The sequence below is a fragment of the Dreissena polymorpha genome, chromosome 6 (assembly GCF_020536995.1).
Source record: "Dreissena polymorpha isolate Duluth1 chromosome 6, UMN_Dpol_1.0, whole genome shotgun sequence".
NCBI classification, from domain to species: domain Eukaryota; kingdom Metazoa; phylum Mollusca; class Bivalvia; order Myida; family Dreissenidae; genus Dreissena; species Dreissena polymorpha.
In genome coordinates, this window is record NC_068360.1 from 100,987,251 (window position 1) to 101,002,569 (window position 15,319).

At 34.0% G+C, this 15,319-nt stretch overlaps 2 protein-coding genes across 2 annotated transcripts in view; both read left to right on the forward strand.

Annotated features, from left to right (window-relative positions):
- LOC127836095 (uncharacterized) overlaps positions 1–15,319 on the forward strand; it is a 198,551-nt gene that overhangs the window by 175,256 nt on the left and 7,976 nt on the right. The window lies entirely within an intron of this gene.
- Positions 1–15,319, forward strand: part of LOC127835949 (uncharacterized) — an 82,633-nt gene that overhangs the window by 67,150 nt on the left and 164 nt on the right. The window contains exons 2-5 of the mRNA XM_052362368.1: positions 1–384; positions 3,605–3,763; positions 4,090–4,303; positions 13,111–15,278. The exon at positions 1–384 is cut by the window's left edge and continues 265 nt beyond it. Of these exons, the coding sequence (XP_052218328.1) occupies positions 1–384; positions 3,605–3,763; positions 4,090–4,303; positions 13,111–15,278 (2,925 nt within the window). The remainder of the gene's footprint in view (positions 385–3,604; positions 3,764–4,089; positions 4,304–13,110; positions 15,279–15,319) is intronic.

Sequence of the window (15,319 nt, forward strand, 5' to 3'; positions counted from 1 at the left end):
GCAAACTTGTTGCAATGCCCTACACAAGGGATATGCAATAAACGAGGCGCAAAGAGCGCATGTACGGCTATGCATGATACCGCGGCAAAACAACCACGACCGTGTCCTGATAACGTGTGCAATAAAGTTCTTAACGAAATTGAAAAACAACACAAATATGCGATTCCTTCATGGAAGAATACCACGGCGACCCTATGGGCAACAACTCCTTGGCAAATTGCCAAGGCGTATTTACCTCCGGACGGATATTCTGGAAAGAGTTCAATACAAGATACAGACTTTAACGGAATCATCAGTTTTATGATGAACTGTAAACATTTTAACACCAAGTTTTCGTTCCCAATAGCTGCAGGAAAGAACAGTCCTCCCTGTCTTCTGACAAAGGTAAACGTTTTATCATGTATTATCCCCATCTGCCCAGCCAAGTTTCTTATTAGCTCACCTGAGCACATTTTAATCATAGGGAGCTTGTAGGATGCTGTGATGTTCTTCTTACGTCACTGCATGCGTGAGATGCGTGCGCTTCTTCTTTTGTAACGATCTCTCGTTTTCAACCCCTGGTCAGATCTTAATAAAACTTAACCCGAAAAATTGTAGCGTAATTCGATTAAATAAATACGCATACAACTTGACACAGTTTTCATTTAGATGTAGTTTGCCATTTAATACGAAGCTTTTATACTCTGTAAAATAGTCTAATCAACATGATTCTTGAGACTAACGAATAGACCTAGGACCCATGCACAGAGCAATTGAAATTAAGCTTAAATAAATAAGTACGACCCCTCTAGCTGGCTGGTGTATACTATCTCTCTAATACAAAATATATTAATATATATTGACACACCATACGAAAGTAAGTCATATGCATGGTAAAACGAGTAATTTAAACAGAAGTATTTCAGCAAATTCAATAAAGAGTTTAAACAAAAAGTGATATATAAGCACATGTGATAAACCGTACATTGGAAATGTGTAATTGAACTAGAACAACACTATTACATTTTTGTTTGTGTAAATAGATCCTCTCAAACGTTACGTTTTAATCCGTTTGAAACTCTCTTTCATAGCTGGAGCTAAAATAGATTGCAAATGGGAAATCAAATCTCTAAAACACAAAGTATGAAAGATTGCATAGTTTTCTTCTTCTAAGTTTGTTTTTAATCATTCCAATGGAGTCAAAACTGATCAGGCCCCTATGATCACATGATTTTTAATTTATTAAATACCTAACAACCTCTTATTCTCTGAAACAACAAGGGTTATGTGTTTAGTACTTGTTGGGCGACATCACATAGTGATCTTCTAATACAATAATTCAAACCAATCTACGTGGATGTTAAAATTGGATCCATACTTGGGGTCACTTGTTTTATTTAATGTTGTAACGTTCAATTTCAATTTGTTCACCTACTGTCTTAGATCATATCAAACGTTTTTCATGCAGAGTAGTAGAACTTAGAATGAAGCTACATGCATAACATATCTATAAGAAAATATGCATATGCATGTTTATTGTCTCACTGTCGAAGGTGAGCTACCATTAGGTCATCTTTTTATCTGTTTGCATTTTTGTATGTTTTGTTAAATAATTATAGAAAACAGAGAAACTACTTCATCGTTTTTCAAGATCAATTTACTCAACGTTTCGGTCAAAAACCTTCATCAGGAGTAAAACATTTGTAATAAAGTAAAGAAAATTACGTCACAATCACATGACGTCAATTGCAACAACGTCAAAGTGTTACATATTATCTGGCGTTAAACTGAACATATAACCAAAATAATATATAGCATAATGTATGTTTTATTGAAATGTAATGTGCCTAAAACAAAATAACAGGTGTGTGATTATTCTGAGCTTCATTGTATTTCCGCGGAAAAGCTTGACACTGGGAAAAGTTTGGGTTTCGTGTAAATTTATTAAAACAAAAACGAGTTATTGGGTGGGTGAACGACGAATTCTGCGAAATACAAACTACCTGCGAAATTATATTTTGAAACCTCCACGCATATTAGACTGGCAGCATTATCCGCATTAGCATTCTGCACAAGCATATGAATTACTACATTAATCAACATTGTGTACGTTCTGGGACCTGTACAACTTCTTCTAATATTGCCAGCCCATTTGCATTGCCATTCAGATTTGCAGACGCTAGATAAAGGTTTAATTTTTTAGGGATCACTAAAAGTACAGTTGTATAAGATGTTTTATGCAACGTAGAAAACGTTTAATAATAAGTGGTGTCGTTTGACAGTGGAGTGGTGTTATTTTAAGCTGAATTCGACGTTTTTGAACTGAAACTTTGAAGTGAAATGATGGACATTTTGAAAAACAAATAATTTTGTGTTATCATCAGCAATTTTCGTTGAAAAATGCTATATGCATACTAATGTAGTATGCTTATGATGCTTTTGAAGTTGATCATTAACCACCAATACTGAATTGCAAAATAAATGTTAAGGCAGAATGATTAATGAATCGGCAGGTATGTACAAAATATTTGTTGAAACAAATTTAATAATGATTGTTAAATTTTTTACATCTATTGAGCATGTATGTGTAAAATATTAAACCAGCTTGTACCAACAGTATTAAAGTTTTTTCATTCGCGCTGACGGCGTAACAATCAGTGTTACCAATTCGAGCTATATGGTCTTGCACGGATGACGTACCACGAAATCCTCAATATCAAGTAATAATTCGCTACTGCAATTATCTTCTTAGCGCCAACCTATTAGAGCGTGTTCTTCGTTTTCCAAACGTTGATAATGCCCACCCCATTCACTTTAAACTTAAGATCATAACATATACAAAAGGAACATAACCGTATTCAAAAAAAATATAATCGTAATCTTAGAAATACTAGGCAAACTTTTCGTTAGCTTGTGTCTTTATAAATGTCATCAACATATCTGTAATCTGTAATCTTATACCAAACTGAAGAGTGTCATTAAAGAAACTGTTGAAACAAGGGTAGTCTCGACTGATTATTTCTTCAAATAAAGTAACTGGTATCACGTGGTATGTCATATGTCAGAGGCATTTCCTTCCGAAACCATTCATAATGATAATTCACTCCAGATAATGCCTGCGCCCTAATACTGGAAAGGCTTAAGGGTCACGTGATTATCATAGTCTAACATAACCTTACAAAACATAACTGTCATTCATATATCACAAGCCAGCGAAACTGTTGCATAGGTGGTAAGAAACTGTAGACGTTGTTTACCAAACTATTTTTAAGTGGTTACGTAGATTTCATTTATGATACACCCATTGCACATCATATCAAATTATTAAATGTACCATATACATGATAATAAGCTTGCAGAAAAATGTGGAACACTCGAATTAATAATTTCATTTTGAATGGAATGTTAATGTAAGAATGTATATATATTATAAAGGCAACATTTTGTGTACATTTGATTCAATGTTTGATACGTACAAAACGTTACTATGCACAAAATGTGTGCCCGCATACTATCTTTTGGAATCGATGTATTTTATATGACTTTTCAAAACCATGCATCAAAAGGTTATCGCAAGAGCATCAGACAATACTACAAAACATACGAGAAATGCTTATATTTTCAGGCACGTGACATTGGCAGGATTGTCCGTCACTCCTCTCAGTGTAAACTGACAGACGCAGATCTCCAAGACATCTTCACAACACTGACTAATCTGCTGTCTGACCCAACGTGTCTAGCACAAGATGTCGCAGCACAGGATGCTGTAAAGAAATTAGCAAAGGTGATCTTTATTTTTAAACCGTAATTGAATTAATGTAAGCTATGATATCATCCACAAAGGGGTTTTAACTTCTATATTCATGTTTTATGAAAGCGACACTAAACCAATCGACCTGTACTATATAAAGAAGTGTTTTATGTCAAATAAGCTTCCTTCGCTCAGTCGAGACACAGCTGATCATTTATATGATGTTGATGTTATATGAGAAGCTGAAATTATCATCTCTTAGAAAATTATTAAAACTTCATACAAAAACACTACACATGCTATTGAAGATAAAGTTATTAAATGGAAACGATCTGAAGATGCCGTTTTTTCTAATACAGCTGCAAAACGACGGATTGAAGATAACTACCGAGGAAATGATTCATTTACTACATGCTGTTCAAGAGAAACTTAAGACAGTTGACACTATAGCTGAGAAGACTCTTGCCGAGATACGGATACACACGGACAAATGTAAACGAGAACTTGATGAACACACCGAAAAACGTAAATTGGCACCTGATCGTGAAAGAGACTACGAGCAATCCTGTGAAGGTACATCTAACTTTATATTTCACTTTAAATCACATATCAGTCACATACAACTCATATTTTGGAACAAACTGTATGTGTATATTGGAATTGGAGACGCTCCGTTTGAATTTTCCTTCGCAGTTAATGTTTCACAATTATTGATTTGTTGAACTTAAGTAACTTAATTAACTTAATCAATTAAGTAACTTAATCAAAATTCAAATGAAATGAAAAGATGTAGTTAACATTATGGTATTTCTTTAATAGTGAAATAATTGGTTGATTCGTACACAACTAAGCATTGGTTGACTCCTACACCACCTGGTTCTGGTTGATTCCTACACATCTAGGCATTGATTTACTCCTACAGAGCTAGGCTTTGGTTTGGTTAACTCTTACACAACAAAGCATTGATTGACTCATACACAACTAGGACTTTGTTGATTTACAGCTCTATGCATTGCTTGACTCCTACTCAATTGGGTATTGGTTTATTCCTACACAACTAGGCATTGCTAGACTGCTTCACAATTAGGCATTGGTTTTCTCCTAAACAACTAGGTACTGACACACTCCTACACAACTATGCATTGGTTAACTCTTACACAACTATGCATTGGTTTTACTCCTACACAACTAGGCATTGGTTGATTCCAACACAACTTAGAATTGGTTGACGTCTACACAACTATGAATTGGTTGATTCATACAGCTCTATGTATTGCTTGACTCATACAACAATTAGGCATTGGTTGATTCCTACACAATTAATCATTGGTTGACTCCTACATAACTAGGCATTGGTTGATTCCTACAGCAACTAGGCATTGGTTGATTCCTACACAATTAAGCATTGGTTGACTCCTACACAACAGGCATTGGCTGACTCCTACACAACTGGGTATTGGTAGAATCCTACACAAGTATGCATTGGTTGATTCCTATACAATTAGGTATTGGTATACTCCTTCAAAACTACGCATTTGTTGATTCTTACACAACAGGGCATTGGTTGACTGCTATACATTTAGGCATTGGTAAACTCCTACACCACCAGGCATTGGTTGATTGCTACACAGCTAGGCTTTCGGTTGATTCCTACACAACTAGGCATTTGGTTTTCTTCTTCACAACTAGGTATTGGTAGCCTCCTACAAATATAGGCATTTGTTTATTCATACACAACTAGTCATTGGTTGATTACTACAGAACTAAGCACAGGTTGGCTCCTGTAATTATGTATCAAACATAACAAATTATCAATATCATTGAAAAGGTAAAATTCGCAAAATGTACATCGTAAAATAATAATATGAACTGTAAAACGCATTCACTTACACGTCTTAATGACCGACCGGCTTTTAAAAATGCGCTCATATTATTCATATTGTAGATCTCATAAATGTTTTGTTTTCCTGGTGTAAAATCCCACCTTTGATGATGTAATTGAAATTAAACTTGAATTACATATCGCGTTGAACTACACTCGATGACTTTTCGAATGCAGCATTTTTCAAACTTGAATATCTTAGTTATGAGTAAATATTTTGATTTAAAATTGTACATGTGATTATTTGACTACAATATGCACAAGCAAACGATGAAATCATTCATCCGTTACGATCGGATGCTTCAGTGTGGATGTCGAGAAAGTAGCCTGCAACATGCCGATTGCACTGTTGCGCTCCTGAAATTTTATGTAAGACATACTGATTTTAAAATTAATTTTATGTTTTTCTGGTGTATCAACCCACCTAAAATGAAGAAATTAGAATAATAGTTAGAATCACGTGTTTCAACAGTTTTTCACGTGCAAACAATTTTTCATTAACATTAATTTACAAGTTCAAAATAACCTTTCTATGTTGTTGTTTTATTCTCCATTGAATTTCGTGTTTTTCAATGGGGTATTCCCCATGGTATTTTTTACCGATATCAAAACTGTATTATATTTTTGCTATCAAAGAAAATTGAACGAACATCATCACAAATAGTTAAACAATTCTTAACATGAATAATACAGCATAAACAAACGAATACAAAAAAATGGAGAATCGCACAAAGACAATGGGGGAAATCGCATGGAAAAAACACACACAAAAACTCCCATCGGAATATCAATATTGCATCAACTATCATTTAACCTAAATAAAATACTTCAGTCTGAAGTTTTCTGTTGGTATTATCGATGTAATGATTTGACATGTCTCTTTAACTTTCACAAACGGTTTTCATTAGAATAGTTGAAACAAGTTAAATTCACATGGTGATATCAATTTATGTATTAATGCAACTTTTTTTGTTAAAGCAATGTTGTTGCATTTTCTACGTATGCACGGAGTGACAAATGTTAAGCACTCATATGAAGGAAGTGATTATGTTTACATATGTTAATCGACGTTTGTATGTCGTCGTACGTCGTGGGTCTTCATTTGTTGGCTTGTAAGAGGCATCAAATTGAAATCAATCTTGAACAAAAAATCACGATATTGAGTGCCGTAAGAATATCTAACTCGGTTTCTAATCTAGAAAACGTCGATCCAAAGATGTAAAACCGTGTTATCATTGTAGAGGCAACATTTATGACGTATTTACATTTCAAGTGCGTCCACAAACTAGGTCACTATTTGGTAACGTATAAAAACACTTTGTTACCAGGCTTGACACTACATTTATGACTTAATCTAAATGACACTTGATTAGAACGTTATTCTGGACGATTGTAGTCCGATTTGCAATCTGGATCATGTGCGTTTAACAACCGGGTCATCAGGTCAAATCTTCTTACGACGCTAGATATCGAATTGTTAGAATGTTTATGCTCAACTTTTATAGGCCGAGAGGAAAGTCCAAAAAACAGATCATCATGTCATATTTCAAAATATCTTTGTATCCATTAATTACGTCATATTTCAGACTGATTCTTTGTAAAACCTGTACTTGATCGCATGTATTCAAATGTAAGGTCGCCAAATAAAAATTTGACTATGATTAATATCAAACTCAGTTTAGTGCTTCAGGGCTATCATGGTCTTCTTGCAATATGTTGTGGTGGGATTTTAACGAACAGTGATCAAAATATTTTTTAAACCGTATTGTCTTTGGTCAGTTAATCAGCGCGTCCGTTAATTGCTTGCTCTCATTAGCACGAAATGCTAATGTGATGTTACTATGATCACGCTATTTCGTCATTCGTCGTATGTCGTAGTTTAGCTTTTTCAATTCCAGCTAGTTATCGCGCTATGGATCACTTGTTTCACCCAATGTTAATGCAATTCTCTCCGAATTCTAATTTAGAAAATATATAGTTTGAGATTGAATCCTGATCATATGCGTCCGCGAACTAGGTAAGGTCCTAGGACAAATTAATGTGATGCTTTTCGTGAGGAAGCAAGCATTTATCTTATCCATATAAGACTTGGTCAGAATGTATATAGACCATGTTCGAATATATGTTATATGCTTCAAACAAAACCAGGTGACCAGGTCATATCGTATAAATAATTTTTTATACCATTCAACATTTATCAAACTTGGTCAGAATGTTTATGTTTACGAGTATGAATCTAGATAATTTGCGTCCTGACACTGAAACCATTGTATCACTTTAGAGGCCACATTTATAACTCATTATTTTTGGCATTTATATATAAACTATCTATTGAATGAATTGACCAAGTTTGAAATTGACTCGTTTTATCCAACCCTAGTTTATTATGTCAAATCTTTGAAAAACATTGTTACCACACTAGAATCATTTCTACGGCTCAATATTATTTTTCCGTTCAATATTTTTTATTATCCTCAGACAGGTGTGTGAGGGTCGAGAGCATCCCACTCCACACCGTACATGATTTTCAAGCAATATATACATACACATGTACAATAACACATTTTAAAAATTTGATTATCAGTAACTTCTACATTATAATAAAAACAATATTGGTTTAGCAAATAATTGACAATACACGAAATTTTATATCCCTTATCACGGCTACTGTAAAAGAGGTAACAATAGTTCCATATCTTTACTTTGACGCAAAACATTAACATTGTTAACTTCATTTAATATATGGTAATGCAAGGACAAGTATAATTTAGCTGCTTTAATAGACGGTATAGTTTTGTTCATTTCACAAGTTTAAATAAACATTTTGATCAAAACAAATATAAAATGTAAAGGTCCATTTGCATTTGCATGTCCCAATAGAAAGGAGGGTATATTCAGGCAATTTGAATAAAGACTGCATTCAGAAAACAACTCTGTCATCAACTTATTTACGTGCTTACATTCCCCAAAAATATGTTCAATAGTTTCACATACAGTTTGACAAAAGGTGCAGTGTGCTGTAGTTGCATATCCTATTTTGAATAAGGACTTCGTACCTATGATTCTGTGTACAATTTTCTATTGAAACCACTGTAAATTGGTATCTCGTGTAATATGAAAAGGCATAGAAAAGATATGTAAACAATCTTTTGTTTCAATACAATTACAAACAGTTGGCCATTTATTTTAACATGCTGGCAAGGACGGATTTTGGATAAAATATCACACATCGGTTTTGTACCCTTTGTTTTAACTAAAATGGACCGTAGATTTGTCGGGATAAACGGCTTCATAAAGAAGTTTTTAGTAGAGCCTCATAGTTTCTTATATATTGTAACTAAATTAATACTGCATTGGAAAAGCAAATAATTTGTTTTGAAGTTGTAATATGGCAAAGGTCATTAAAATTGTAAAAAAATAGGAGTTCAGCATTCTGTATCAAGTCCATAACAAAATGGATGCCTTTGCCAAACCATGATTTAAAAAATACACGTTTGTTACCAATTGTTCTTTCTAGATTATAGAAGAGTGAATTATGTAGCCGAAGCTCATTTTTGAAGGTTTTTTTCCTGGTAAGTTCAACAAATAATTTCAATGTATCCTTCAAAAATGCATTCTGTATCCTGTTACTTAAATTTTCAGGAAAGTGACTGCCACATATTTATAATCCATTTGCCATTTCCAGTGACAAGTCTACGGATCCATGCACACTTAAGAGAACTGACAAAGGAAAACATATCTATCATCTTTAAAACTCCTTTTTTATAATCTTTTATCTAAATATGTTTACTAATTCGTGGTTTAATATGGCTCAATATTGACCAAACTAAGTAAGAATATTTATTTTGACGAGTTTAATCTGGCCATGTGCGTCCTGAATAAAAAAAAAATCACTCAAAATTCCACATGCATGACTCCTTCTTTATAGCACTTTATAAACATATTAATATTTAAATGCATATTTGTAGTTTTCAACACATGTTATTTAAAGCGAATACACATCTAAGGTTATCTATATAATGCATGTAATTTTGTGTTAAAAAACATTTCAGAAGTATAAAAGAGACCTTTACACAAGGATTTATAACTTGTGTTGAATAATGGTGCTCAGTATAAAAACAAATATCGTTGTCAATTATTTTACGATTGCAAACGATACATCATTGAACTTATACAATGTTCCCGTTATGCATACTCAGTTTTATTTGTGCACGTTTTGAACGAGTTTTATGTGGATATACTTAGTGGGAAAAGTATCGAATGATGCAAATGGCTTCACATTCACACATTAATTGATTCATCGTTACGGTACTTTATATATTCATACATTAAGTTCAGTGGCAGATGTATCGGAAATTCAACAATACAATATACATTATACATGTACTATTAACAATATGTAAAGTGACACCGAAAAAAACTCCCCAAACATACAAAAATACATGCACATTACAGTACTCAGAATAATAAAAAACATCGTTGTAATATATTTGAGAATATGATATATTGCGAGCAAACTAAACACTATGAAAACACTAAAAAACCATACTGTATACAGTTACAATTATTGTTTATAGCTCGACAGCATTAATCCCGAATCCTTAAACTCCATAAGCATTTTGCTTTTAACGCAATAACTGTTCCCCATACGTACAATCAGTTTAATTCGGGAACGTTTTATGTGACAATAACAGTTTACTCAGCGAGAAACCCAACAATTTATTACAGTTGCTTCTAGCTCGCAAACAGTCTTTTTATCTCTATATTAAGATTCAAACTTCATAAACTTGGTTAGAATGTTTGTCATAATAATATTTACTACAATCTCGATCAGGTGCATCCACAAATTAAATCACCACGTCAACCTACAAAAACTGTCCACCCATGCTTGATGCCACATTTATGACTATTGACCAAACTGAGAGTGAATTTGTGTAATGTGCCTTATCAGATATTTTTTAAACCTTATTACTTATATTGAGTTCAAATATATTTCTCGAATTTTTAAAAACTTTATTCAGAATGTTCTTTTTGCCAAGTCACATATATTTTAAAATAGTTCATCTTGTCAAGTTAATAAATTGTTTATATCGAACAAAGGTGTGTGAGGTCTCAGTGCATAGCTAGGTATCCGGAGCTAATACAGATGTTAAAATGTTAACTTTAAAATCTTCTTGTCTCAAACCATAACCGCAAGGGCTTTAACATTTGTTGTGTAACAGTCAACTGGTCTTCTCTGGGTTTTTTCTTCGAATCATGTCCATCACGTCAAAACTGGAAACACCCCAAATGTCACATGTTTTATATAGAATTATTCGGTAATAACCAAAGTTGGGGTCAAAGTTGGCGCAATCCATGTTGCTATTCGTTTAACAACATGTATATTGTAAAAAAAACTGTCTGAAACTGCTACGCCAAGAGGTTTGGTTTTATTGGCATGTATCATTGTATTGGGGCATTAAACCATGTGTGTTTAAACTTTATTAACACTTGCAAATATATCGATAAATTAAAAGAAAATCTGAAACTGCAAGGGCAAGGGTTTAGTATTTCGTTTGTCTCATAACATAGATTTCCTCTTCTACATTTGTTCTAACCATGTTCATGGGCTTATAAACTAACAATATAGAGGTCAAACTTGTTGTATACAGTCATATGTTTTCAAATCTCTGGAACTACTACGGTATTTGGCATGTGACGTTTCATAGTGGTCATCTGTGTCAACACTTGCACGCCATATTGGTCATTTTATCTATAAAGACTTTTATATTATATATAGATGACCAATGATTTGACACCTGGTGTTTACTAAATTAAAGTGTTCCTCTTCTTAGTTTGTTCATAACGAGCATGTAATAAAAAGTAATTGTCCAGATATTATATCAGTTATATAGTAAATTATATAGTAAATAACGTTAAAAACCTTATTATCTAAAACTGCGATGATGAGAGGTGTAATATTTGATGTACGATCTATTGTAGTGCTTTTTAACTAAGTTTACATGTAGTTTAAATTGGACATTAAATGGCAACAAATGTCGGACCCCCATCCCCGCTCCTTACGTCTCTGATGTTCGTTCAATCAATAGTATACCCACCCATTCTGGTCAAAATGAGAGGTCATTGTAAAGGAACTGTTTATAAGCCTGTTTGTTTTATTTAAATTCGAACATTCGAGGGGCCTACAAGATTATAATGGCGACTGAATTGAAAAATCAACGTTTTGGGGTAATTTGCTGAAAGAAGGGGCTTTCTGTTGACAAATGATTAAACACCGTTTCACGGTTAAAGGCAGTTCGGTAACATCGTTTGTATTTAAAAAAAACACATTTAAAGGGGCCTTTTCACAGATTTTGGCCTTTTTTTTAACTTATTCATTAAATGCTTTATATCGATAAATGTAAACATTGGATCGTAAAAGCTCCAGTAAAAAATCAAGAATAAAATTAAAAAAGGAAAAGAACATTGCCCGGAACAGGTTTCGAACCAGTGACCCCTGAAGTCCTGCCAGAGTCCTGAAGTAAAAACGCTCTAGCCTACTGAGCTATTCCGCCGAGTACACGTACTTGACGTATTTTATACCTTATATAAGCAATCTTCGTAGTTTCACAAAATTTAACAACAAAAACAGAACTCTCCAAATTATTCAATCGTTTCGCATTGCAACGCTTTATAATTTTTAGGTTTTAAAATCGTCAAAAGATGCATATAATGGCTTTATTAGACCATGGTTAATGTTCAGTATTACTGTTTCCTCACAATTATCATAACTAAAACGAAAATTTGCGAATCTGAAACAACTTTTTTCAATTTTGTCAATTGACCAAAGCGTGAAAAGATCCCTTTAAACCACTAGGGATTTATTAGGTCTAAATTGGTATACATATTATCAAATCTGATTCTGTTCATATTATTTACAAGAATTCCGCGAGTGCAAAGGTCCATTATTAATTTTAGTGTTAAGTTATACATTATAGTATGCAGTCATGTAAATGATAATAATTCTTTTTAGACCGTATGGTTTGATAATAAGCATCCGACCAACAAGCTGTTGTTTTCATTAATGAACATCTAAGCTGTTATTATATTTATAGAACGATAAGAAACGCCGCATTGAACAGTATGCCAATGTGATTTTGCGTCGCGAAACATACACAACAAAGCAAGTTTGGATGTGTATATTGATATGATTCTTTCCATTTTACGTCTCGTCTGTAAATACGTTTATAATTTACACATTCATTAAATTACAGAGATGTGAAAAATAAGTTCATAATTGAAATTAAAACTATCAATCCTGTACCCGGTGGCATGTTTTGACATAAAATGATGACAATAAATATCTGTCGCATCGATACTGATAATTTGTGAGTGGCATTATCTAAATTCATCAATCAATGAAATTAAACACGTAATTTTGAAGCGAAAGCATGCTACTTCTAAAGTATAAGGTTTGTTTAATTGGTGTTCAAACTTTCAATATTCAATATATTTTCAGATTTTTTAGGACGGTTGAAAGAATACTACAAGAAAAAATTGAAAATGCTACCTGTTTCGCCAATATGGTATGGTCGCGAGAAATCGATTATGGATATATTTGTACCGATACTATTTCACCATGTCGCAATCGAGAAAAACGGATCTCAAAGAGATACGGAACAAAAGGTAGAAACATACAAGGACATGTTTTATAAAAACACCACATTGAGCGACAGAGTAACCATACAAGGAGATCCAGGAATGGGCAAGACTACGTTCCTTGCTAAATTGGTCCTTGACTGGTGCGATTCATGCTCAAAAGATCCGGAGCCAAGCTCTAAATTTATTGATGTAGAAACATTGCAGAATTTCCGATTTTTATTCCACATAAAACTTCGAGACTCAGTTGGGCAAAGTAAAGTAGTAGACATGATCAAAACACAAATTATTGATGAAATTTACTTTAATGAAAAAAAGCAGAGGGAGGCATACGATTTACTTGGAAATATCATGGAAAGAGAGGAATGCCTTGTAACAATGGATGGTTTAAACGAATGGACAGATCACGCAAAAGAAAACCCTATACCGAAACTGTATTCTTTATCCAAGCAATGTGTTGTCTTAACAACTTCACGACCCGGGAAAATGGCTGATAAGCGTATCAAAGATTCTGAAATCGGCACACTAATAAAAGCGATTGGAATTACTGACCCCAAACAGCTTACGCAAAATATGCTACGTTCTCTGACGGAAGACGATAAAGTGTCATATAAAGAATTTATGGTCTACGTAGAGGAACGTAATTTAAACCATTTTATGGCGTCTCCTTGGATGCTTACACTCCTAGTTAATTTGTGGGTGGACAAAACGTTTTTAAGTGGATCATTATGCGAAATAAATAAAGTTCTAATATACACCCTTTTCAACAAGGAGCTACCAAAGGAGGGGTTAACAGAAGACATTCAATCGGAAAATGACGTTTTTGAGCATCACGCAAAGATTTGTAAAGCACTAGCAAGGATGGCATTTAAATACACGTTTGGTTCCGAAAAGTCACTTGTATTTAGCAGACATAAACTGTTAAGTACTAAACTATTGTCAAATGAACAACTCGAGTTTGCCATTAAATCGGGGGTTTTGAATGAACGGCATATATTTTCAGCGGCATCGTGCAAATCACATATTTCATTTGTACATGAAACGATTCAGGAATTCTTTGCTGCTTCTCATATCGCTACTTTATCGGAGGACAAAATTACGGATGTGTTAAGCAAAAGTAATTTTAATGTGCTAGAAATCTGTCAGGTAATTATTTATCTCAGTGGACTAAAGTGTGAGACAGCTAATAAAGTAATAACGCATTTAACAAAAGACGTCCTCAACAACGTAAACGCAGGACTTGAGGAGTTAATAATAGGATCATATGACCCGAGAACGACTTTAACATTTCAGGAAACCGTCGTTAATACGAAAACGAAATCGAAATTGAAGATCGGTATTAACTTGTCGTCCGACATGCGTTGTCTGGTTATATCTATGCTATTGCAGGAGATGATGGTTAGCTGTTATCACGAGGCTAAAGTCAGCAGACAAAAACATACTTGTCTAAAGATGAGAGATTTCACATTTCATGCATATTTAAACAAGAACACAAACGATGATTTATTGGAAATGTTAATGATGAACAAGTCCAATGTACGCACACTCTTGTTAGAACGTAATGTACTTCCAGAAAATAAGATACTCACATGCCTTCAACAGTCAAAACATTGTATTGAGCGCTTGAAGACGTCAGGAACTCGGGGTATTATATCCGCATTACATAATCTTAACTTAAAACAGTTGACTTTAATCGGAAATAAAGATGTGTCATTGTTTTCCGGGCTGCTGCCATCCCTGGGTAACCTAACGTTTTTGCGGATAGAAGAATCTGATTTTTACGACGATATGTTTCCGCCTTCCAATATACAATATTTCTGTTTACTAAAAAGTAGATGTTCTGCTGAGTTTGTTGCACGGCTACTTGTGCATTTGTCCCAAATCAGCCACCCCGTCCGTTGCAATCTGGGCGAAGTATATACCACAGAAAAATCTGATATCTGTATAGCCAAGCTGCGACGGTGCATTGTATCATGCGACATGTCTAAACTCCATCTATGCGTCGGGGAAGGCGCGGACGAGTTAAATGCAACGAATCTGGAAAAAATTCAATTTGAAACGGATAATGG